Genomic DNA, 26,751 nt, shown 5'->3' with positions numbered 1-26,751 from the left:
CGGTTCGCCGCTCCAGGCCAATAGGGGCTGCGGGAAGCGATACAGGCTGAGGGATGTGCTGGCCGCGGCTTCCAGCTGCCCCCATTGGCCTGGAGCGGCAAACCACGGCCAGTGGGAGCCGCGATCGGCCGACCCTGCGGACGCGGTAAACAAACTGGCCCGGCCCGCCAGGGTATTTACCCTGGCGAGCCGCGTGCCAGAGGTTGCTGACCCCTCGGATAGTGCATCCTTTGTACTCCTTTGCAGCATGTCTGGTCCACTGGTCTATTTGGAGCGGCAGAGCCACGTTGCCTGCCCCCATTGGGGTGGCTTGTGTCCTGGGAGCACTAGGTGAGAGCAGTCACTGCTCTTGAATCTAGCACAGGAGTGGGGATGTGAAGAGAAGGAAGGGTCTTTGCACCTTCCCTGCCCTGCAAGGGTACCCATCCACAGGGCTGTCACAGTCCGGCCCCTTGATGTGCAGCCTGCATTAGATATAACAGAGCATACCTTGTTCATACCTTAGAGATGGAACACAGATGCAGGGCCAATATGGTGTATCCAGGCCTCCACACCCAGCATAGGGGCTTCTTGTTTATACACTTTGGAAGTTGCCAGGTCAGCCAGGAGCCCCCTGTGTGTTTTATTCACTCCAGAGAGGTCAGGCCTATAGATCTGTTACTCTGTGTTATGTTACTTGTCATTCAACTACAGCGGCAGCGTGGAGCCTGTATTGTTGCTGTCACTTATCTTCTCCCACAGGCTTCTGCTCATGAGAAGGATTTCGGTCTGGGAACAAAAAACCCGCCAAACATCAGCTCCCAGCTTTCAATGGAAAAGGGAGAGATTAGGCTGGTCTCTCGATAACAGGTCGTTCAAATGACAGGATTAACAGATGGCCAAGAGGAAATGTCTGCTTTGGGAAGCTGGCAAATAGCCAGTCAGAACAATACCTTGCGCTTTCCATCATCAAAGCATGTTACAAACCGCACTGCATTAATTAATGGAGGAGGTAGTATGTTCCTCATGTGAGGGCCTCAGGACAGATTTGTCCTATTGCCAGCTCTGATTCTGTCCTGTCCTTAAACCATGGCCAAATCACGTAGCCCTTAGCTATACTAAAAGTTGCAGTGCTTTAACTAAAATTAATTTTTAATCCATCTAATTAAACTGGAGGAAATCCCTAATGTAGACTGACTTAAACCAGTGTAGTCCCTGCTTAACCTGGTTTAGATTAATTCAGTAAGGCCTTGTCTAAACTAGGGCTGGTCGAAAACTTGACATTGAAATTGTTTTCTGAGTAAATGATATTTTTCACCAAAAGTGTCTGCTTTTTGTGGAAAATGGCTTTTTGTGAACACACCAAAACTAAACATTTTTGGCTGAAAAATTTTGATCAAGAAATGCCACTTCAGTGCCTCATGGGAGTTGTAGTTCAGGTACCTTATTCCACCATTCTCCGCTATGGGTTGGATTCCCCAGCTGGACTACATCTCTCATGATACAGCACGACCCATCATACACTGCAGTGGCTCAGCCAGATGGGAAATGTAGTCCAGGTAGGGAGTCCAGCTCATAAAAGAAAACTGGGACATGGAGCACATGAACTATAACTCCCATGAGCCATCATGGCAGCATTTTCAAATCAAATTGTTTGGGCATTGATTGAAAATTTTTAATTTTGGCTTAACAATTTTAGCTTTTAATTTTTTTGATGAAACGTTTTAATTTTTCACAGAAAAAAAAAGTCCTTTTCCGATCAGCTCTCGTACATCAGTTTAATGGACTCGATTTAAAAAGTAACTTACTGATGCAAACTAAACCGATTTAAGCACAACTTAAAACATTTTAAGTGCATCTACCATGGGAATTTGCACCAGTTTAACTAGATCAAATTTAAATCAATTTACTTTAACCAGAGCAACTCTTTGAGTATAGACAAGGCATTAACCTCTCCATGTTTCAGTTCCGTCTTCTATAAAAGAGGAATAATAACAGGGGTATTGTGGGGATTCAGGTCTGGAAGGCATTTTGCAATCTTCAATTGGAAGGTGTTCTACAAGTCCAGAGTAGTATTACTCATTAATCCTCTCAACACTCTTGTGTAGTAGATAAGTATCATCCCTACTTACCCTTATTGAAAAGCCCTATAGAATTGAATACAAAATGGCAACTTTCCTATCGAATGTTTGAGCCGTCCTTTAGACAGGCTACTGAATCCCATGCATGGTTTAAAACCTACTGAAAAGATCTCATTCCTTTTCAAATTCTATAGGTATGCAGAGTAATTCTAGAGAACCTTATTATTTTCCTTGGTTTCTGTTTAGTCCCTGTTAATTTCTACAGCATTTTTCCATACGGGTTTGCAGAAGATTTAGCCCAAAATTTGGTGAAAATGTGGCTGCCCATGTTTAGGCACCTAAATATAAGTGTCCTAATTTTCAAAGTTCCTGAGTCTCTACAGTTGCCATTGATTCCAATGGGAATAACACACAAGGGACCAGATTCTTAGCTGGTGTAAATCAGGATAGCTCCAGTGAAGTCCGTTTATACCAGCCATTAGAAGTGATAGATTTTAAGGCCAGAAGGGACCATTATAATCAACTAGCCTGACCTCCTGCATAGCACAGGCCAAAGAATTTCGCCCAGTGATTTCTACATCTAGCTTAATAACTTGTGGTTAAAACGGAGTGTACGCGTTAGAAGAACATCCAATCCCGATTTAAAGATTCCAAAGGATGGCGAATCCACCACATCCCTGGGGAATCTGTTCTAACAGCTAATTACCCCCACTGTTTAAAAAATGCCTCATTTCCAGCTGAACTTTGCTGACTTCAACTTCCAGCTGTATGAAGGATGTGTTTTTATATAGTTTGGGCATAGTGCATGATTAGTGCAAAAACTGTTCCATTGATGGACTGTATGATCAGTGTTTATCAGAAAGCCATTCATGACTGAGGCTAGGTCTACACTACCCGCCTGAATCGGCGGGTAGAAATCGATCTCTTGGGGATCGAATTATCGTGTCTCGTCGGGACGCGACAATTGATCCCCGAATCGACGCTCGTACTCCACCAGCGGAGGTGGGAGTAAGCGCCGTCGACGGGGAGCCACGGAGGTCGATTTTGCCGCCGTCCTCACAGTGGGGTAAGTCGGCTCTGATACGTCGAATTCAGCTACGCTATTTGCGTAGCTGAATTTGCGTATCTTAAATCGACCCCTCCCCCCCCCCGTAGTGAAGACCTGCCCTGAGTTATTATGGGGGTTTAGGCGTTTTCCTTTAAAACCCTTTTGAAAGTTAAAAGGGTTACAAATCAGGGTTACTGATTTTACCAAGCAGATGCAACGTTTGAATCTCTGATGCATCAACCCAGCTAAATTTACTGTAGAAAGAAAGGAAGGGGTGTGATATGGTGCCAAGGTTACTCTTTGCCAGTCAATGAATGAAATGCTTAGGGCAATGAAGTCAATATAATTATTAATAATTATTATTTATTATTTGTATTATTGTATCACCTAGTAGCCCCAGGTCATGTACTAGGACTCTACTGTGCTAGGGACTGTACACAAACAGAACAAAAAAAGCTTACAATGCAAGTACTGTATAAGACAAGAGACATCAAACAGATACAACAAAGAGTCTGGTGGCACCTTAAAGACTAACAGATTTATTTGGGCATAAGCTTTCGTGAGTAAAAACCTCACTTCTTCGGATGCATAGCTAACTATCAAACAGATAGATACTCACAGACAGATGGAGGAGTACAAGGGAACAGTGAGATAATATTGGTCAGCATGATGCACAGTGGACTCATCTTACCAACAACCTAACTGTTGTCAAGATCTTTGTAGGCTTTACAGAAAAGGAGAGCTTAAAGGAGGGTTTTGAAGGAGGATCATGCATTAGTTTTACAGATGTTTACAGGGAGCTCCTCTCAAGCATGTGGGGCAGCAGAAGAGAAAGCACAAGGTGCTTGATTGGAAATTTATCAAGTGGGCAATGGAGGGTGGCACGAAGGATTCAGAGGCAGTAGTTGACCTTTCAGTACTGAACAAGAGCTGAGAGGTAGGGTGGGTTTAGGCTGTGAAGGGCCTTAAACATGAAGAGTAGTAGCTCATGTTTGCTGTGATCGAGAAGAGGGAGCCAGTGGAGAGATGCAAAGAGAGGGGTGACATGGCGAAATTATACACCCAACAACCAGTCCATTGAAATGACCACTTCTCTCCCCTGATTGGCTGTACAGTTTTTCAGGAATTTTGGCTCCACAGCCAGATGTCTTTGTCTCTGAAAATATTTGCTGATGGGAATGTATTATGCAAGGCTCAAGTCACTGTGAAAACAAAACCATCTGACTGATAAGTCTATTGATAATGAGTGTTTATCAAAGTCTCTCAAGTTTTATCAAATGCAGACCTGCCCAGCTTTGCATTTTAAATCAGCCTGTTGCGTATCTTGGGCTATTTGCCTGCTGGGCAGTCTGCTGGCAAGATATTGTCCCTATTCTCCACAGTACACCTTCTGCATGCATTGTGACAGGCCACGTGTCATGTTTTAGGGCCAAATTCAGAGGTTATGTGTAAGGGGCAGTAGTGGTAAGTGGGTGTGAGCCTAAAATAGAACTAAGGGATTCTAAAGGCAGTCTAAACGGGTCTCCGATACCGTGGTACTGAGCATGACATAAAAATCTAGATGAATGGATTATAGAGGGAATCTTATAATGTGCTTAAAATTTATGCACCAGATTCTTGTAAAATGTGTGTACGTCTTAGATGATCCCACAATGAAGAGCAGAGTTTTACAACCCTGGACCTTCTCTGTGAAGGGATATTTGTTGAATTCTAGACTGAATTGGTTGCAGAAGTCATAATCATTTTAGCTTTTAGCCCTTAATTGTTAATCACCTTCAGTGCAGCTGAAAGAAACCAGGTTACCTTGTTAAACAAACAGAATAATGTTGACGCTTGTTGTGCCCAGCACGTTGTGTTTATTGTGATATGCAGGCTCTCTGCAGATGTCCTAGCCGATGCTGTGGCTTTGTGGTTGGATAGTGTCTGTTATCTGCTCTTGACAGTGTGCCAGACAGATCTTGCAGAGCTTAAACTGAAAGGCAGCTGGATAGAGAACGGTGAGCTTTACCTTGACAGACAGTTCTGTATGCAAATATGGTGGCTAGCTATTAGCATGTGGATAAACCTCTCATTTATATTTCCTGGCAGTAAACAGATCTGATTCACTGAGTCAATTACAGTGTGTGAGAATAACTCAATGTCACGGAATACCACGTAGTACTGTCAGCTAATTAATAGGGAAAGGAATGTTGTCTGGCAGCTACATTAGGTGACTCCTGATTTCCATTTCCAACCCTGACACTGTTGTGCTGTGTGATCGTACCCAGGGCCGGCTCCAGGGTTTTGGCTGCTCCAAGCAGCCAAACAAACAAACAAAAAAAGCCGCGATCGCGATCTGCGGCGGCAATTCGGCAGGAGGTCCTTTGCTCCGAGCAGGAGTGAGGGACCGTCCGCCGAATTGCTGCCGAACAGCTGGACGTGCCGCCCCTCTCCGAAGTGGCCGCCCCAAGCACCTGCTTGGTAAGCTGGTGCCTGCAGCCGGCCCTGATCGTACTGAATCACTTAACTTTTCTGTTCCTCAGGTTAGCCACCTGAAAAGAAGGGCTAATAAAGCCTGATGCACAGGGGTGTTTGGAGACTAAGGGTTTGTCTACACATGAACATTAATCGTAAAAAGGTAGGGTGTACATTTAAAGCAGATTATCTGTTTGAACTGATGTCCCGGGCCGGGGCCAGAACTATGCAAGTCTCCTTGTGTTTTGCTGTAGGCATTTGCCTATATACAAATCAACTCCTTAGCAGATATTAACATCCAGGCAAAGCAGGAAGCAGTGATAAACTTTCTGTTCTGTTCTCAGTTACACCCATGCAGCTCCATGAACTTTCGTTGGGTCTATCTGTTTGCTAAATTTGTCCCATTTTTGTTCCTCTGCTATAAACGTCTCTGTTTCTGGTTCCTTTTCACTGTTAGCTGATCTGTGTGTCCCTACTATACAGTGTTTGCTTAGTTTGGGGCTCAGCCTTAGTTATTCATGTACAGTAGCCTCCCTGTTCTGTGGCAGCTGATAATGTTTTTGCACTAGGCCTGGTCCCAGATTTTCCAATGAGAGCAAAGAGATAATGTTTGGAAATAGACCAGCCCAGTTGCTTTGGCTTCAGCTCTTGTCTTTAGAGATGAATGCATTCTTTGAGCTGTATAAAGCTTTTTAAAAAATCCCCATCCACCCAATAAATGTCTTTTAAAAATCTTCACACTCACAAGTTGTCTCTTGAGCTCTTGCTTATTTAGTTACTCCTGAGGGAATTCTGCACCAAAAACTTAAAAATTCTGCGCACAATATTGTACAATTCTGCAAATGTTATATGTCAATAAATAAATGTCGCCTGTGCTCCCCACTGCCATGCTGCAACCTCCACATTTATTTATTGACAAATAAAAATTGCAGATTTTTGCAGAATTTTAAAACATTGTGTACAGAATTTTATTTTTTTGGTGCAGAATTCCCTCGGGAGTAGCTGGTGAAGCAACTCACCAGGGTTAGTAGTGCCACACCAGGTGCATCAGGTGTGGGCAGGCAGGCTCAGCCCAGCAGGATCCAAGTGTGAGGGGGATCCAGCGTGGGGTGAGAGGGTTCTGGATGGGACAATCTGGGTGTGGGCGGCGCAGTGTGGGGGTCTGGGTGCGGGGTGATGTGGATGTACAGAGCTCATTGGGGGGGGTTCCAGGTGCAGGGGCAATGGGACTCTGCAGGTGGGTCCAGTTGAAGGTGGTTAGGGCTCAGTGGGGGGTCTGGGTGCTGGGGGAGTGGGGCTTGGTGGGGTCGGGGTCTGGGTGCGAAGGGACTTGTGGGGTGGTCCAGGTGCATAGGGGGTGATGCTTATCAGTATAGCGGTTCTAGTATGGGGGGCTCAGTGGGCCTGGGGGGGTCTGTGGGGGTCCGGATGCAAGGGGGAGGGACTCAGCAGAGGGTGGTCTGGGTGCAGGGGTGGAGGTCCAGAGGCGGGAGGCTTGGGACTCGGTGTGGGGATCTGGGTATGGGGGGATCCAGCTGTCCGGGGGTTGGGCAGATGGAGGAGCAGCTTCCTGTACAGTGACCCCTCGCCCTGCGGCTGAAGACCGATGGGGGCAGGATGCGTCGGTTAGTGCAGAGCTGGGTTAGGTTTCTGGGGGTGGGTCTGACCTGGCCCTGGCCACTCCATGCAGGGGAAGAGCATTCCTTCCCCACCCTGAGCCCAGCCGGAACTAGCAACTGAGCCTGCTGCAGGGTAGGAGCCACTGGCCGGGGTGGGGCTGCGGAGAGCCAGGTGCAGGAGGAGGGGCTCGGTGGGGTGGGGGTTCAGGTGCGAGGGTTCGTTTGGGGAGTTCTGGGTGCGGGGAGTGAGACTTGGCTGGGGGGTCTGAGTATGGAGGGTTTGGGCGGACGGGAGATGGGTCTGACCTGGACAGGCAGGGGTGTCTCCAGCCCCGCCCCCTGCAGTGATTTACTTCTCTGCCAACTGCTCTGGGTGCCCAAAACGACGGGCCCACGCTGCTGGGGAGGGGCATGTGACTGCTCTTGCAGCTTCCCTTAGCTTCGCTGTCAGAAAGTCATTTTTCTGCATGGAAGCAAAGAAATCTGCGTGGGACATGAATTCTGGGCACGCACAGTGATGCAGAATTCCTTCAGGAGTAATCAGTTTATATCCTGTCCCCAGCCTCCCACTTACCTTCTCTAACCAGAGCAGCTCTCTCTACCCAATCCCCCTTGTATCAGCAGTAGCCCTTGCAGTGTACCATAGAGTCTTTTCAGGGACAGTTTTTAAGTCCTTCCCCTGTTTCCACCCCCAATGGACTCATCTTGCAAGACCAGTGGTCTCCAACCTTTTTACACCCAAGATCACTTTTTTAATTTTAAGGGCAACCCAGGATCTACCCCACGCCTTCCCTGAGGGCCCGCCCTTTCCCAAAGCCACACCCCACTCACTCTATTCCCCCCCTCTTCGTCACTCATTCTCCCCCCCCCCACTCACTTTCATCAGGCTGGGGTAGGGGGTTGGAGTTCGGGAGGGGGTGCAGGCTCTGGGTTGGGGCCGAGGGGTTTTCAGTGGGGGAGGGGGCTCTGGGCTGAGCCTGGGGCAGGGGGTTGGGGTCCAGGAGGGGGTGAGGGGTGCAAGCTCTGGAAGGGAGTTTGGGTGCAGGAGGGGGCTCCGCGCTGGGGCAGAGTGTTGGGGTGCAGGAGGGGATATGGGGTGCTGGATCTGGGAGGGGGACCAGGGCTGGGGCTTGGGGTGCAGGAGAGGGTTTGGGGTGCTGGCTCCGGGAGGGGGCTCAGGGCTGGGGTGTGGCTTCCCACTGGGCACACTTACCCCGGCGGCTCCCGGTTGGCGGCGCAGCGTGGCTGCTACTAAGGCAGGCTCCCTGCCTACCCTGGCCCGATGCTGCTCCCAGAAGGGGCCAACGTGCCCCTGCAGCCCCTGGGTGTGGGAGGGGCGGGGGCCATGTGGCTCCATGCCCTGCCCCTCTCTGCAAGCACTGCCCCGCAGCTCCCATTGGCCACAGCTCCCCATTCCTGATCAATGGGAGCTGCAGAGGCGAAGCGTGCAGGCAGGAGCAGTGCATGGAGGGAGACCCCTGTCCCTATTAGGGCTGTGCTGGCCGCTTCCAGGAGTGGCGTGGGGCTGGGGCAGGGAGGGAGCCAGCCTTAGCGGCAGCCCTGCTACCCCACTGGAGATCGCGATTGACTGGCAGATCCTCTAGTATCGATCAGTCGATCGCAATCGACCGGTTGGTGACCACTGTGCTAGATCATGGGGTCTGGACCATGGGTTCCAGAGAATCAGTTCTATATTTCCTATTGGATTAAAAACTTCTGAAGTGTTATTTATTGTTTGCACAAGCAGCCATCCTTTCCTAAGTCCTAACCATCTAGGAATCGACAGTTAAAACTTCCGCAGTGACACATTAGGAGTAAGGTGGTCTGTGCTCTACTGCTGCCCAGCCACTGGTTCATATGGGATGGAGTGGTTGGGGCCGTAGCTAAATTGTAGGGCACAGGCTTAGCACATATGAAGCCCGAGATTTAATCCATGTCATTTCCTCCACATAGAAACTGGTGGGCCAACTCACGAGCCAGAGTATCAAATAATCTCCTAATAGCAGCAGAAGGTCAGCTCCTTTCTTCAGGATGGGTTTATTTCTCCAAACCAAGAGTCCAGCATAAATAAAACAGTTAACTAGGTCCTTTCCTCTGACCCAGCGTCCCCTGCAGGTCTCTCCCTCCCCACTGAGCAGTTAGTCAGCGCTTAGGGCCTCAGGTTACACAGATTTGTTTAATAAGGTGTGTTTCTGTCCACATATCGAACAGGCATCTGTTTCTCTGTTTATTTAGGTTTTCTCTAATATCCACCTTGATTATTTGGCATGGATTTAGTTTCTACAGCTGCGGTCAATTTCCCCCAGATGATGCCACACAGAGCAGATTGTGTGGTTTATATTTGAACTGGATGTCCTGATTCCCCACAGCAAATGGGATCAAATCTGCCCTCGATGATGGGACTGGAGTAGCATGGGCGTAGCTGAGGCCTGTAGTTTGGCCTGTTATTGCCAGTTTTGGCCAACTGCTTTGACGCTTTATCTTGAACCAACAAGAAAATGGGCCTGATTCTTCTCCCACTTATACCAGTTTAACACTAGTGTGACTCTTGATTTACATCAGTGTGAGAAGAGAATCTAGCCCAAAGTGCTTTCCCTTTTCATAGTCGTCAAACAGAAGGCAGACAGTATTACCAGAAGGGACCAGTGTTCTGGCCCTGCTCCTGCTCCCATTGAAGATTAGACCCTCTGTTTTTATTAGGGCTGGGTTTTTAAGCAATTCTTCTGTGATAAGACTAGATGAAGTTGATATGATTAGCAGGCTGAGATACTGTTATATACTGAGGTAACACTTCCCCAACATTTGTTAAATATACTGCACCTAACTCTATATACACATCAGAATAGTCTAGCTCTTCCAAACAGCTGAAGCTCTCAAAGCATTTGACAGACGGGGTATCAAAGGCATAGAGAGCTTAAGGCCACATTAGTGATTTTGGGTGTTTGTTTCTGGGCACCATTTGAGACACCTAAAGAGTAATCTTCCGAATGCGATGAGCACCTGCTCTCTGAAAATTAGCCCCTGTAAATGTGTTTCAAGTTGTGCACCCAAAATAATTACTTCGGTTTGAAAAATCTTGGCCTTAATGACAAGATCACACATTAAGTCAATAGCAGAGTCAAGACTAGATCCCAGGCCTCCTGACAGTCCGGGGCTCTAAACAGTAGACATCGCTAGTCTCACATTGCTACTTCCAGTATGAGTCCTGTTTATTTGTTAAAATGATGATAGAAGCAAAGAACAAAGGAGAGCTTCCTCCTCTCTTGATACAGCTGCTCCCTCCTTTTGATCAGGGGCAGCTCTATGTATTTTGCCGCCCCAAGCACAGCAGTCAGGTGGCTTTCGGCGGCGCGCCTGTGGGAGGTCCGTATGTAACGCAGATTCGGCGGCATGCCTGCGGGAGGTCCGCCAGTCCCGCGCCTTTGGCGTACCCACCCCCGAATTGCCGACAAAGCCACGGGACTGGCGGACCTCCCTCAGGCATGCCGCTGAAGGCTCCCTGACTGCTGGCCCCACAGTGACCGGCAGGCCGCCCCCCGCGGCTTGCCGCCCCAGGCACACGCTTGCTGCGCTGGTGCCTGGAGCCGCCCCTGCTTTTGATCATTCTGTTTGTGAGAGGTGGGGAAAAAGTCCTTCGGGCCTTGCAGGGAGTGGTTATTGGAAAAGGAAAATAAAGAGTTATTTGTTAATATCCGTCTCAGAGCAGAGATAAGACTGGCTAACCCCCCCACCCCATTGATAGCAGAAGCCTTTGTTTCTACAGTCTCCATTGAAGATATTCGGGATGTGAGGCTCGGTCACATGACAGAGGGGATGGAAAAGTACGCCAAAGATGTCCCTGAGCATCGCTGTTTTTCCATCATCTTTAAAGACCAACGGAAAAACCTGGATCTTATTGCCAGTTCTGAAGATGATGCCAACCACTGGACTACAGGCCTGAAGAAAATCATAGCCAAGAACAATTCCATGAGCCAGAGGCAGAAACTCCAACAGTATCCTTTGCATTTTAAAAGTGATTAATTATCCAACCACAACAAAGATGCACTTGTCTGTCTCAGTTGGGGTATTTGTATGTGTGTGCGGGGGTGCAAAACTGCACTATGAACAGGGCACTGAGTCAGTCTCCTCTCACACTGACTTTACATCTGTATAACTCTATGGACTTACTCCTGATTTATACTGATGTGAAAGTCCTTTAAACAAAGAATTGTCTCATTGAGGACTTAAGATAAAAAAGCCATTAGTTCCTAGATTCTTCAGGGATTTGATTCATTCACCATGAACTCCAGGATGGGAATTTCTTGGCAATTAATGACAGGCTTGTAGTGTTTATGATGTTTTATAGAAATGTAATGCAAAGGAGCTGATTTTCCTCTTTCGTGCACCAATTTTACATCAGTGTCGTTCCACTGACTTTAATGGAGTTCCTCCTCATTTACGCCAGCGTGGGAGGAATACCTCTCCCTGAAGAGCTCGCGTGCTATATAGACACATTGCAAACAAGGAGAGGGGGAAAGGAATGCAACAGAGAAGCAAAGCCAGTGAGTCACTGGGTGAAATCCTGGCCCAATTGAAGTCAATAGGAGTTTTCCCTCTGGCTTCAATAGAGCCAAAATTTCATGCACTGGGCTATAGATCCCTGAGCATCCGTAGGCTTCGCTGCCATATTAAAAGTGAGGGTGGTTTTAGGCTGCATTTTTTTAACTCTTTGGACCACATTTGGCCTTTTGGATGCTCTGTGGGTCTCCCTGCTATTAAAGCAACCTACCTGAATCAGCATTCTTGAGAGGCTCTGACCCACTGGTTGTCTTGTGAGTGCCAAGTACACTAACCTGGATGGACTTTACAGATATTGCACCATCCCTTGTCCTTTTATAGGTTATTCAACATATTTATTCATGCTGTGGTCTCACACTCTGTGGGGGAGAAGGGGACAGGTTTTTCTCCCCACAGAGGTCCCTCGGTACCACCAGCAGGACTGTCAAGCTGAATTAGCCATTAGTCAGCCTGCCACATCCCTCTCTCCCTTAGGTTGTGCTTTGACTAGAATCTGGGGTGTTAAGTCTATTGAAGTTGGATTTCTCAGTGGAACCTGCATTGTCTTTTCACTGGAGACAGGGCATCTCTTGAAGCTCATGACAGAAGCTTTTGGTAAGACACAGAATCTCCCATGAACCCTTACTGCATTTAACCTGTGGGTGATTCAGAGTCCTAGTTCCAATATTATTGCGTGGCAAGTACAAATCCTGATTGCCATTCAGAAACAAAAACCAGCTCTGGAGAGAGAAAAAGGTGCCAGCACTTATCTGGCAGCAAAACAGTCGCAGACATAGAGGTTTTATTGTAGTTTGCTGCCACTATTGAGAGTTGGTTGGAAAATTAACTCTGGAAGGGAGAGGCTTAAAGATTCTTTGAGTGGCAAAACAGTCATCAGGAGCAGGGAAGTTTGTCATGCATCTCTCAATTTTGCATCTATTGCTGCAGCACAGTGCATGCAAGCTATTGACTTGCAGATAATGAGGGATCTCATGCCCATCATAGAATCATAGAATCATAGAAGGGTAAGACTGGAAGGGACATTGAGAGGTCATCTAGTCCAGTCCCCTGCACTCAAGGCAGGACTAAGTAATAACTAGACCATTCCCGACAGGTGTTTGTCCAACCTGTTCTTAAAAACCGCCAATGATGGAGACTCCACAGCCTCCCTAGACAATTCGTTCCAGTGCTTAGCTACCCTGACAGGAAGTTTTTCTTAATGTCCATCCCAAATCTGCCTTGCTGCAGTTTAAGTCCATTGCTTCTTTTCCTGTCCTCAGAGGTTAAGGAGAACAATTTTTCACCCCCCTTCTTGTAACAATCTTTTATGTACTTGAAAACTGTTATCATGTCCCCTCTCAGTCTTCTCTTCTCCAGACTACACAAAGCTGTTTTTTTCAATCTTTCCTTATAGGTCATGTTTTCTAGACCTGTAATCATTTTTGTTGCTCTCCTCTTGACTTTCTCCAGTTTCTCCACATCTTTCCTGAAATGTGGTGCCCAGGACTGGACACAGTACTCCAGCTGAGGCCTTATAAGTGCTGAGTAGAGCAGAAGAATTACTTCTCGTGTCTTTCTTTTCTGATAGCAGTCTGTGATTGTCGCTAAACAGCATGATACTTCAAGAGAGTGAGATGCAACCAAATAGCATTTGCTTACCACCAGTTCCAAGGTCCTTAAAGCCATTAGGAGATTATGTGTTTTTTCAACACTTAGGCCCAGATTCTGCCCTCAGATGTATGCAGGCATGTCTGATTGAAGTTACTGGCTTGACCAGCATTGACCAAACAATGCAGAATTGTTGCCACAGTGCCATTGAGCGAATGATGTAGCCCATCCTCTTGGGAGGAAGGCTCTGCCTGGGTCAACAAAGCTCAAATTTAGCTTCCTCCTTATTTCAGTTCAGCCGCTCCTCTCGCACTGTGCCTTGTGCTCCCATCTGGAGCCAACCCACTGCTGGGTCAGTACTTTCTCCTCTGTCGCCACCATCTTGCTACATTAGCTCCTCTATGCCTTGTTGTCACTCGTGGGTGGGGGACCTTCACTAGGTCTTTCTACTACTTCATAACCTCTGGATGTACTAGAGGTTCTGGTGCTGGCCCCAGCATCTTCAGCTGGAGGGCTCTGAACCTGGATGTTAGCTAGTCTGTCCCAGTGCTCACAGTCTGGGGACTATTTTTCCTGCTAGTAAAGCTCTGGTCTTCTCGTTACAGTGCAGCACTCCTGCCTGGCTTTCTTCTGACATTGCTCTGAATCTGCCTGTCTCTGGCACTGAGGTGTTTGCTGAGCCGAATTAGGGGTTTAGTGCTTACCACTGGGACTTCCCTAATCCAATTAGCCCTTGATAATGAGGGACCTCCCTGACTCCTGTCCCACTAAGGTCATTAATTTTCTTGTGACCGCCACAGTGGATAGGGGTCTATTAAGTCCGAATTCCTCCAGCTCTTAATATCATGTATTCCCCTCCCAAGTCTTCACTGGTTTATGGTGACTTTCCATCACCTCCTACTTTATCTCCCTTTGGCTTTCATTGAGAACATACCTACAGGAATTGTCATAGTGGATCAGACAAGATTTCCTGTCTTCAACAGCAACCAAGGCTAGATGTTTCAGAGGCAGATGGAAACCCTAAGCTGCACCTAACTGCAATATTGTAGAATATCATAGCATAGGGAGAGGGAATTTAGTGTACCGTATCATGTAATACAGGATCACCAGAATTTCTTCCTGACCCCAGCTAGTGATCAGGGCGTGCCCTGAACTCTGAGGTAGGATGGCCTTTGTTTCCCAAACATTTTTGGCATCCCCACTTCAGTTGAGACTTTCCTCATCACTTGGGCTGACCCCCAAATTTAGCTCCCTTCTTAACTCAATTCAGCCACTCCTCTTGCACTGTGCCTCATGCTCCCACCTGCAGCCAAACCACCATCTCGCTGCTAGGTTTCACTTCGGTGGCCACCATCTTGCTACACTGGCTCCTCTATGCCTCGTTGGTACTCATGGGTAGGGGGCCTTCACTAGGGCTCATGAAAGTTATTGCCTTCTAGAGCCTTCCTTTCTGGAGAAGCCCATGGCTGGGATGGGGAGCTGCCAGAAATAATATTTGCCTGGCTGTTTTCATTCTAGTTAACATTTGTGATGACTGCACGCCTCCACCACCACCTCTGTGGGAGTCACGGCTACAAAAAAGCCGCCTCTGGAGCATGTCCAATTGAAACCACTGAACTATTTCCGTCTAAGAGTAGAGATGATTGTATCTAAATAACAATAACATTTGTTCGTAGCAAAGGCTGCAATTTCCAAAGTGGAAACATGCCTCTCTCTCTTTAACTCCTAGTCAGAATCCAAGTTAAACGGGATGGGGAGGCAAACAGTATTTCTGGAAGAATAATTATGGTGGACTGTTGGCGTCCAGTCTGGGACAGTTACTATCAGTCTAACCCAACCTGGAATTACAGAACAGCAAGATTCTCATTTTAGGTTTGCTGATGTTTAATTAAAGCCTGGAATTTAAACTTAGTCTTTCTTCAGTGGATGTGCCTGGACGTGTGGTTTGATGTGAAAGTTTCTTGAAAAGAAATGGGCATCATATATATGAATACAGATAGATAGGAAAGAAGTGTTGGGGGCCCTTGGTCCATTCTTCCCCCTGCCAGGGCAGGGTTGTTCTCTGCAGTACATTTTCCCGTGCTTGTCACCCTAGTTTAAAGACATGAACATGGAATAAAATCAAGCAGTTCACAGATGGTTTTTGATGCTTCTGTATATACAGTAGTGCCCGATTAACAGTCCAGTTCAGCTCTAGAGCAAGCAGGCATAGCTTCAGTTGATTTCAGTGGAAGTTGCACGCAGTTTTGCCTGGGATGACTTTGGTCCATAGAATACACGGGAACTTTCTATCGAAGCTGTGAGAAATGCAACAGCTTTGTCTCCTCCCCCTCCCCCCCGCTTTGGAGTCACATCCCCTGAATTTCTAATTTGAACAAACTCACTAGATGCCTTAGAATTCTTCAGTCATTCTTCCTTAGTTTCTAGTGGAAGATAGTAGCTTCAGGAGCCAGCAGATTCTTTAAAAGGGCAACAAGACAATATTGTCTCCCTGTTCAGACAGGAATTAAAGCCATAGCTTTTCATCCATCCTAGATACTTAAATGGTCCCCATCCCCATTGTGTTTGAGCATTTCATTCTTTATCATATTTATCCTCACAACATTCCTTTGAGGTAGGGCAGCGCTATACGCCCCATTTCACAGATGGGAAATTGAGGCCCAGAAAGGCTAAATGATTCGCCCAAGGTCACACTGAAGTCTGTGGCAGAGCAAGAAATCAAATCCAGGTCTCCCAAGTCACAGGCTAGTGCCCCAACCACTCGAGCAACCCACTCTCAACCTGCTAAGGCCCAAACCTAGGATGCAATGTGCGACAAAGATCCAAAATGAGGAGCACAAACAATTAGCCATGCAGGACACTTCCAATGTTGTAGGATTCATCCCTTTAGCATGAGTGATGCTTTCTATATGATCTCTCTGATCCTTGATTCTTATTTCTGATGTAAATCATTTTTTAAGAACAGAAGTGAGGGAACATAGTTAACCTTGGGTCTGAAATGAGGGATATGTCAGAGGTAGGATGAGGCCCAGGAAATCTTCAGTTGTGTTTGAGGCTCTACCATTAAATGGTTGTGTGACCATTGCGGTTAGATGGCTAGCTGTGTCTCTGCCCCATTTCTAGTCTCTCTGAGTTTTTGGCCTCTTGTCCTCACCTCTCTCAGGGTGGAACCTTGCAAATCTTCTACTTTTGGACTGGGACTCAGGTACTGTGACGGGGTGCACCAATCACTGCTTGTCTGGTGCCTCCTCCTGGTCACTTTAGGGATTAGTCTCAAGTCTGACACCCCTTCCCGTGGTCGCATGCTGTCATACTGTCTCTCTCTCTCTCTCTCATCCCAGGAACTGCAGCGTCCTCTTCGTGACTCAGCCCTCCAGCTAGATCACTCAGCGTCCTCCCTTTCAGGATATATCAGTCTTTCCTTCAGCAGTCCTAGGTAGTCTTCCCATTCACTGCCTCAGATGCCACTCCTTCAGTGGCTGGTAGGGGAACCTGGGCCCGTCTTCTACTCCGGGTTCCAATCCAGGGACCCTCAACCTAGCAGTTCTGTGCTTTACCCTCCCAGCCCTCACTGCTCCTTTCCTGGACTGCTTCTTACCACTCCTGGTTCCCCCCTTTCTCTAGGAGTACCAGCTCCAAACCCTCCTCCCTCTTCCCAGGGAGTGACTGCTCTTTCCTAGTAGCTGCCCCTGTCTGTTGCCAGCTTCCTGTCTTTATAGGCCCTGCCTGTACCTGCACAGTTGAACCTGCTTCCTTCCAATACCCTGCTCTCTGGCTCTCGCTCCAGGTGCAGATGTTAATAGTCCTTAACCCTTTCCAATCCTGTGTGGGGTGAACACCCCATCACAGATACACTGCCCTGTGTATACCAATCGCTTATTGCCCTGCAGATCTGACTGGGTTTCGGGTACCTGCATTTCCTCCCTTCAGAAATATGTGATCAATGATATAGTGAGAAATGGCCTTCTGAAAAAGACAGGATTTTTATTTAGCAGTTGGAACTAAGCATTTTAGAAAAAAGGGATTTGAAAGCAACACACAGCAGATGTAGTTAGTCTCATGTAACCTTATGCTGCGCTAGCAGCTAAATTAGATAGGATTTGTCCCAGGAGCAGAACAAGAGTAATTCACAATCTCTTGCATTCCCAGATCCTCCTGTGGGTCTGGGTTTTGACCAAAGGTGCCTAGCGTAGCCCACACTGAAAATGCCAAGGTGTGGGCAGGCTGCAAAAAGGAGAGCAGATTCTCCCAAAACTGGTGGTTAACACTATAGTTCACCAACCAGTCACAAACTGTGCTCTTGATCCCCCACACTGGTTATCAAGAAGCTGAAAAAAAGAAATCACACAGCCTCCTTTATTGCATTCAAGTCTCTGGCTCCCAACCAGCACCTAGGTCAAATACAGTGAGAAGTTATTTAAAACTCTATTCACTGTACAAAATGTTCTTTTGATCCCCAAAGGGCCAGTCACATTACCAGACCAATACTAGTTTGGATCTTACCCAAAATACCACACTGCCAGCCAATCCTTTAGTATCTAAAACTAAAGGTTTATTATAAAAGCAAAGAAAAGAATGAGAAGAGAGCTGTTAAATGGTCACAGCAATAAGATACATACATGTGACTTCAGAGTCCATATATCAGGTTCTTAGCAACATCGGTGAGTTTGCTGGCTTGTAAAGTCCCTTTGGAACACAGTCAATGCTTGGATGGGTCTGTCAGTCCTTTGTTCAAAGCTTCAGTTTTTAGAGAAGTTACTACTGAGGTAGAAAGCAGGATTGAAGACAAAATGGAGATGATGCAGCTGCCTTTTTATATCCTTTGCTATGTAGGGTGACCAGACAGCAAATGTAAAAAATCGGAACAGGAGGTGGGGGGTAATAGGAGCCTATATAAGAAAAAGACCCCAAAATCAGGACTGTCCCTATAAAATTGGGACATCTGGTCACCCTATTGCTATGTGGCATGTACATCCTCTGTCCCAAACAGAAGCTCACAGGACATGGATGTGGAAAAGCACTTGGAGTCCCCTGTCCACAGGCATGTCCCTACATGTTTTGCTGACTCACAGGCGTAGCCTCTGGCTTCTCTTAATGAGTTCTTTGTACAACTGATTGCCCTTGATGGGCCAGTAAGCAGGCTGAATAGTGCTGATGCCAATCTGTCTGGGGGTGTCACCCAGAAACATAGCACAAGTTTGAGATGCAGATATAGCACACACATTTAGTTGGGGTTAGTCCTGCTTTGAGCAGGGGGTTGGACTAGATGACCTCCTGAGGTCTCTTCCAACTCTAATCTTCTATGATTTATAACTCATGATACAAAGATGATACACACATATAAATAAGCTTATCATATTTAGCAAATCATAACTTTTCCACGGATACCTCACATGGCATATCTTGTATGACTCATTGCAATTTTATAATATTGGTATCCATAATATTATAAATGGTCACCCATATTCCATACAGCATCACATGGTTGACTCCCCGTCTGAGTCTCTCAGGCCTGGTTGACACCTAAAACTTAGGTCTACCTAGCTACATCACTCAGGGCTGTGAAAAATTTTGTGCCCTGTGTGATGTAGTTGGATCAACCTAATCCCCAGCATAGACGTAGATGGAAGAATTCTTCTGTCGACCTAGCTACTGCCTCTTGAGGGAGTAGATTTACTACAGTGATAGAAAAAAACCCTCCTGTCGACATAGCAAGTGTCTACAGTACAGCACTACGGTAGCATAGCTGCAGCGCTACAACTGTGCCTTTGTAGCGTAGAGATATACCCTCAGGGTATGTCTACACTACCCGCCGGATCGGCGGGCAGCGATCGATCCAGCAGGGATCGATTTATCGCATCTGGTCTAGACGCAATAAATCGACCCCTGAGCGCTCTCCTGTCGACTCCTGTACTCCAGCGCTGCGAGAGGCGCATGCAGAGTTGATGGGGGAGTGGCAGCAGTCGATTCACCACGGTGAAGACACCACGGTAAGTCGATCTAAGTACCGATCTAAGTACGTCGACTTCAGCTACGTTATTCATGTAGCTGAAGTTGCGTAACTTAGATTGATCCCCCTCGCCCCAGTGTAGACCAGGGCTCAGTCTGACTAACCTGTTCAAAACTTGGTGCTTCCCAGGAGAGTGGGTGAGAGCCATTAATGCTACTTGCTCTGGCATGGTCCCCATACTCCAGGCTAGACATCTAGATCCAATATTAATAGTTATTAAAGAGCACCCCCACATTGGTCACAGTGCCCTCAGAGGAAGCGTAACCTCTCTTTGTTTCAGTTTCCTTGTGTATAAAATAGGGATAATAATACCAGTCTCACAGGGATATTGGGTGAGGTCATTGTTTAATACTTGCCTAGTCTTTGAAGAGGCACAGTTCAATACACCATGAAAAAGGCAACATTTTCTCACAGTTTACACACACTTCCTATTCCAAGTATAAATACTGTGACACACAATCTCTGGGCATATCTACACAATCAAATACTTTGGACTCCAAGTTTCAGAGTAGCAGCCGTGTTAGTCTGCATCCGAAGAAGTGGGCTGTAGTCCACGAGAGCTTATGCTCTAATAAATTTGTTAGTCTCTAAGGTGCCACAAGTATTCCTGGTTTTTTTGGACTCCAAGGAATGCCAGGGGAGTTAATGAGCCAATTAGCTGTAATTCACACGTTTTTAACATCCCTGGAGCCCCCTCCCCATCCAAACCTGAAGTACTGGATCCTGTGTATGCTGCTGGTGCAAACTGTGATCATGCTAAATAGTTCTCTAAAAAACAGGATACTTAAACTCAATGCACACCAGCAGTATAAACATGAGCAAATATTTCCAGGCTCTGAGGGCTTTCGTAGGGGGCGGGGGGAAAGGGGGAGGGCGTGGTGGTGGTGGAGGGTAGTTAATTGCCTGTCAATTACAGCTAACTAACATCCCAGCATTCCTCAGCTTCTGAAATATTTGATTATTTAGACATGCCTTTAGATCAGTGGTTCTCAGATGGCGGGTTGCTTGCAGCCCAATCAGCACCCAGCTGCGGCCCATGTGACATCCTCAGGGCCATACAGTTAGCATATATATTGTGTGGATGTGGCCCACATAACACATAGAGTGCTACAATGCTAAAGGGGTTGAGAACCACTGCTTTAGATACAAATGTGGCAATTGTAGGTAAATATTCACATATTAAGGGTTACCACTGTGGACGCTATTGGTATCTGTAAACATCTTTTTTCTCAGAGAAAATATGATGGGCCCAGTTAAAATATTGTGTATTGTCCCTTAGGGTTAGTTAATCATATTCTAGCTCAGGCCCTCATCTCCCAGAATGGGCATTTTTTAGTCTTTTTGGAATGATTTTTGAAACAGTGCCTTCTGTCCTAGTCCCGTTTATGGCAGTGAGAACTACGTCCATAGAGATTTGATGACCTGATCTTAGTTTGATCATTTTCCTAGTTTAAAAATAGAATGCTTTCCCTGAAGACCTCATTCATTTGATGATTCAACGAGCAGAAAGAACGATGGTGATCTGCAGCAGTAATAGCCATTCCTATTTTGAAAAAACGCCAAGATATTTAACAGTCTGACATAATCTTCCAGAAAAGACATAGGAAAGCCAGTGGAAATTTCCTGAGCATCATTCTTAAAAAAAATTGCAGATATTTTATTGTAATCGGTTGAAACAGTGCAGTAACATTGTAAGCTGTACTGTTAGGGTAGTGTGGAATACAGTGATATATACCGTGTGCGTTTTACAAGGGAACGTCGGAACCTACCAGCTGCACCAGTTCTACTTATAAAAAACTTGTAAGAAATATAGGGACAGATCCTCAAATATATCCCAGAGTAGACAGCATATAGCTTTCACAAGACGAACAGTAATGTTTCTGCTGGGGAATCTTTTCCCAATATCCAGGCATGGATTCTTTAGCGTCTTCCCCAGCTCCAACCAAATGCTACTTGATATACTGGATCTCGATCAAATCCCACCTATCCATGCAGGAAACCATCAGCTTTGCCTTCTGGGAGCTCTTTGCCCTCCTTCCCTCACCCTCAATCCCCTGTTAACGGCCTTGAATGCAGTGCTCATTCTCTTGCAAAAATGTTTTGTGATTCAGCTGGGACAAGAAGCAATTGTGGAGCAAATAATGTTTTTCCCACTCCCAGTGGGTAAAAGATCTCTCCTCGGCCGGGGGCTCCTATGCTCTTTAAAAACAGAGGGCCAGATCCTCAGCTGGTGTAAATTGGCTTGATAGCTCTATGCTAATTTACACCAGCTGAGGACCTGGCCCAGAATCTCTAGGTGAGTTTTTTTCCCCAGGGGGAGGGATGAGAGATGGGGGAAGGAATCGATCTGGAGTGATTTCCTTACATCAGCTTGCAGCTGGATTCACTCCTGCTTGCGGAAAGCCGATAAGAACAAAGACAACAAGATGAGCTTTAAAGAGCTCAAGAGCTTCCTGAAAGAAGTGAACATTCAAATGGATGACAGTTATGCCAAGCAGATCTTCCAGGTAAGGAGAATTCACAGTTGGCATGGCAGAGAATGGGCTGGCTTGGGGTCATACTCCCTGACCCTCACACCAACTGTCTGGAGACCTAAGCAGAGGCAAACTCTCAACATGCTGACTGTGGATTGTGCATGTGCCTTAGGATCTTCAAAGTGCTCATTGTTGGCTTAACTGGGCTCCCAGTTAAATCAATGGTCAAACTCCCATTGACTCCAGCAGGAGCAGAGCTGGGCCAACCTTGAGTGCGTTTTGAAAACTCCACCCATGGTGAATGGGGGACCCACTGTGAGAGCTGCTATGTCCCAAAGGTATAATTGAGTCCAAGAACGGAGGGGGATGCAGAAAAGGATCAGACATTGATATGGATAATGCGAGATAAATGGATAAGATCAGTGAGAGAGCAGGTGCCCTTGGGCACTGGTGGGTCAGGACTTCAGAGTGTATCGATTACACGCCAAAAACTTTAGTCCCCCCTGGAATAAGTTCTGCTATAGTCACTCGCCCTAACACAGTGGAGTAAAATACCAAGTGGCTTCTGTAAAATCAAGGAAAGTTATACAAGGCAGGGGAAAATGTGAATTAATGTACACTGGCTTGGAGCAGTAATCCTGCTTTAATGACCCAAGACACATGAACTCCGCTCAGGGATATGCACTACTAATTTCTTGAGCTTCGACTTGCTGGCGGAGCCAGTGGGAAGGTAATGACTGTGACAAGAAGTCCTGAGATGTTGAGTTTTTTAGTGTTCCTGAAACCCAGCCTTCCTGCTTGCATGAGCCAAAGCCCATTGGATTGATTTCTAGGCCCTCATCACATCTGTCACTTAACTTCCCTGAAGTGGGCAGTGTCAGAAAGAACTGTTCCTTTCCCTTCAGAGCGCTACTAAATGGTAAAAGAACACACAGTTGTCAAAGCCCAGTAGTGGTTCTGATGCTCCCCTCTGCTTCTGCAAGTGGAGGGCTGGGGAGTAGAGCCCTGCGCAGGACTATGTTTTAAATCCTGCGCCCGTCCCGCCCCGCAGTACCCACCCCCACCCATGGAAACCTTAGATCCCGCAAATCCCGCAAGAGAGACAGATTCCCCCACGCTACTAAAAACAAAACAAACAAACAAACAAAAACCAAATTGGTTAATATATTATATATGTCTGAATGGCATTCAGACACAATTTTTACCACTAAAAGAATAAAACAAATCTTGCTTAAACCATGTAAAAAGATATTTTAACTCCTGTTATAAGACATCAGATCTCTTTCTATCCCTCGCTTAAAGTTAAGTATTAAAACCTTTATCAAAAAAAAAAAAAAGAAAAAGAAAAACTTGCTTTCCATTGCTGAAATTCTATTATGACAAACTGGCGAGAGATTTAGTATTTTCCCACATATTACTACAGTCAGGTTTTTTTGCCCATACAATCCTGACCGCAACAAAGTACATTTTACCCGCTCCCGCTATTATGGCAGCCTCCTGTCTGAGTATCCCCAGTCCTGCTGCAGGGCTCAACTGGGGAGCCTCAGGTCCTAGCTGGGTATTGCATAGAAGGGAGGCATGCCAGCTCTTTGTGCTCCCCTAACTCTAGATCTGTGGAGACCTCTCTGTGTGGGAGCTCCACATGGATTCGGGGGGAGGTTGGCCAGCAGATCTCTACTGATTTCTTGCTGCAGAACCCCCAGAATAAAGCTGCATAAACACAAGCTCTGTCTGCAGTAACAAGTGCTTTCTTCCTTTTCCAAATGGTGGAACGGGCCTGCTCCTCTGAGGGGACTCCTCTTGGAGTAGCTGCAGTCAGGGAGCACCCAGAAGAACAGCTTTCAGACTGTGAGCTCTGTGGGGTGTACAGCACCTAGCCATGGGGACCTAACCTGGGGCCTGTAGGTGCAGCTGAAATGCAAATTACAGTAGTGATAATGAGGTGCTCTTACAGAGGATGTGTTCTGTGAGAGCTCCAGGGGAATAGAGGGAGGCGGGGAAGGGGTTGGCAGTGGAGAAATGAGAGATGTCCACACAGACACGCTTGTCTCTGACAGATCTAGGGAGAATAATCCCCTGCCACTTCCTAACCCCCTCCCTCAACGGAATAATTAGAAGGAAATTCTGGGAGTGGAGACTTGAGGCGTTTCAGTTCCTGCATAGGGGAGAATTGGGCTCAATGAATTAAAGCTATGAAGAGAGACTAAGCACTTGACAGTATTGGTTCATGTAGCAATGTGCTGTTCTTCGTACAGGCACACTAATGAAGGATGATCGATCAGTCAGACAGTGGCTATAAGGGTGTTTTCCTAAATTAGTCCTGTTTTCCGACAAAGTGGCCTCCCATACCTGTGTGGTTCCTCTATAAGTTCTAAGTAGACCTGGGTACAACGTCTCCAATGAAACCAGAAGCCACATAAAACTCACCTGGTTGTGCATTTCATTTCAAACTTGATCTCAGCTGTTTCTTCACAAAGTTTCCCCACTCTTTCTGGCAAACCCAGTCTGATTCAGGGTGTCAGGATGCATCAAAGCCAGGTAAAACCCAGCAGTTTGGACCAAGATTCTCTCTATGATATGGGGCTCATTCAAACCCAAAGTGAGGGGACCACGCCATACAGGTCAAACTCAGAGTACATATTCACACACACAGTGCAACCCAAACTGGAATCTGGCCATGATGGCAGCATTTGCACCCCTGTTCTTTCGGAAAGGGCAGTGAAGTCTGTTTAATGACCACTAATGGCCAGGCTTCCAAGAGGTGGCCCTTGCCGCAGCACAAGCCTCCATACAGCCGTACTCGGGCATTGGCTCAGTTCTGTCTCAAAGGAAAGAGCGTCATTGGCCAAATCCCCACTATCGCCAGTTTGCCTTTGTCTTTGTGCCTCTTCTCCAAAAATTCAACAAATCTAACGCTGCTTAGGTGACAAGTTTTACCAAGCTGACATCACAGGATGGTCTAGACACTGACAGCAGCAAGCAAAATAATTGCTTCAAGAGTGTAGAAAACTATCCTGTTGGATTACAATTTTTTATTGTTTTTATGCTTTTCAATACACACATCAGAATAGAGAAAGAAAACAAAAGACATTATAAACTTGTAATGACACCATCTGTACCGTACACCATAAATTAATGGAGATATCCTATCTCCTAGAACTGGAAGGGATGTTGAAAGGTCATTGAGTCCAGCCCCCTGCCTTCACTAGCAGGACCAAGTACTGATTTTGCTCCATATCCCTAAGTGGCCCCCTCAAGGACTGAACTCATAACGTGGGTTTAGCAGGCCAATGCTCAAACCACTGAGCTATCCCTCCTCCTATAGCATTAATATGCATCTGCAAAAACCATTTAACAACCTTAATATTAAACTAAAAAAGCAAATAAGTTGAAATCTATGTAGAGGGTGTCCTTGTAAATTACTACGCATGCCAGGAGAAACAGCGGGTAAGTAGGTCACTTTCTCAGCTTCTCTCATCATTAAGGTGAATAAATGCCACCTCTGTCACTTTGATCATGCCAGGTGTGAGATCATAGTTTTGACTTGTAGAATGCAACGAGCCGCTGGATAGTTTAGTTTGGTTCATAACTAGGCAGCCCAATGGCTCCCAAAGTGTTCCAGCGGTGACTTTCCATAGAGAGCAATAATACCAGTGCCCCAAAGACCTCATCATCATTTTGCTAGAGGAAACCTCAGGGCATCATAATTGTCTTCTGTGTGATTAGCACGGCTTGGCTTGGGTCCTAACAGGATGGTTGGTTAAACTGAAATGTGCATTTTGTTTCTAGGAATCAGGGCTATAACCATAGCTTGCATTTATACCGTGTCTACCATCCTGAGGGATCCCAGAGCCAGTTATATACTATGCACGTACAGAACCCCTGAAAGGTTGCCGCTTCTGAAGTGGGTGGTGACCACCAAATGGCACACAGCATGGTCTACAGCACTCAGGGCTGGGGGATGGGACCTTTTTTGGCCAAGGACTTTGGGGCAAACCAAGTACTATGGGAATTTTGAGGTCTGTGCAGAGCGGGCAGGACTTAGGTTTTCAGAGTCCCACCTGAAAGACCAACTAGACTTAATTGAACTCAATGGGCCAGATCCTCAGCTATGGAAGAGCTGGCTGTCTATATTAGAAATTTATAGCGAGCCAGTCATCCAAATAGCTAGGCATCAACTGATAAGCTAGGTACAGAGAAACCTGCACCAAAAATCCCTCAATCCTAATAAGAGACTCTTAAGCGACCACTTTGATGAATGCCCAGGTTTTCCATTACAGTTTGTTTTGTTTGACCTTTAGTTAATTAAAATGTTTACCAACAAAAATCCTACCAAAGTAATTAACATTACGGTGGGATAGGGAGCACTGCTGTAATATTGCTTGCAGAGGCAACATTGTGAAGATTGTAAGGGCAACCATTATATCACATCTAGTCAGCTGCTAACTAGAGCTGGTAGGGAAAATGGCTTTTTACCCATTGGAAATGTTGATGAAAACGCATTAATTCTCGTGGAAAAGTTTGACTTTTAATAAACCATCAAAAAACGAAGATTTGAGCCAGAAACTGAAACTTTTCAGTTCAGAAATTCTGCTGTAGTGCCTCAAGGGTGCTGTAGTTTCAGTGCCTTATGCTCCCATTCTCCTTAATGAGCTAGGCTTCTGGAAGGGCTACATCTTCCATAATGCATCCTGGTCTCCCCTTATGGGAAGTGGTGGCCTCATGGGAGTCTCTGGTTGTGATGCATCATGGGAGATAATCTATCTGGGGAGGCCAACCCTTAGAGGAGACTGGGGATGCAAGGAAACTGAACTACAGTGCCCCTGAGGTACCAAGGTAGGATATCTGGATCAAAATATTTTGGTTTGGGGGCATTTGTTTTTCTGAGGAGAAATTAAAACTTTCCACAGAACGCAGGAACTTCTCACCAAAAAATTCATTT

General features: G+C 46.4%; 1 protein-coding gene across 2 annotated transcripts in view; it reads left to right on the top strand.

The window, feature by feature from the left end:
* PLCD1 (phospholipase C delta 1) overlaps positions 1 to 26,751 on the top strand; it is a 93,262-nt gene that overhangs the window by 30,060 nt on the left and 36,451 nt on the right. For both annotated transcript variants that reach the window (XM_034759904.1, XM_034759903.1), the window contains exons 3-4: positions 10,945 to 11,173; positions 21,713 to 21,842. In XM_034759904.1, the coding sequence (XP_034615795.1) occupies positions 10,945 to 11,173; positions 21,713 to 21,842 (359 nt within the window). The remainder of the gene's footprint in view (positions 1 to 10,944; positions 11,174 to 21,712; positions 21,843 to 26,751) is intronic.

This window comes from Trachemys scripta, chromosome 2, assembly GCF_013100865.1.
Source record: "Trachemys scripta elegans isolate TJP31775 chromosome 2, CAS_Tse_1.0, whole genome shotgun sequence".
Taxonomy (NCBI): domain Eukaryota; kingdom Metazoa; phylum Chordata; order Testudines; family Emydidae; genus Trachemys; species Trachemys scripta.
Note: the sequence above shows the minus strand (reverse complement) of the source record. Positions and strands in the feature narration are given on the sequence as shown.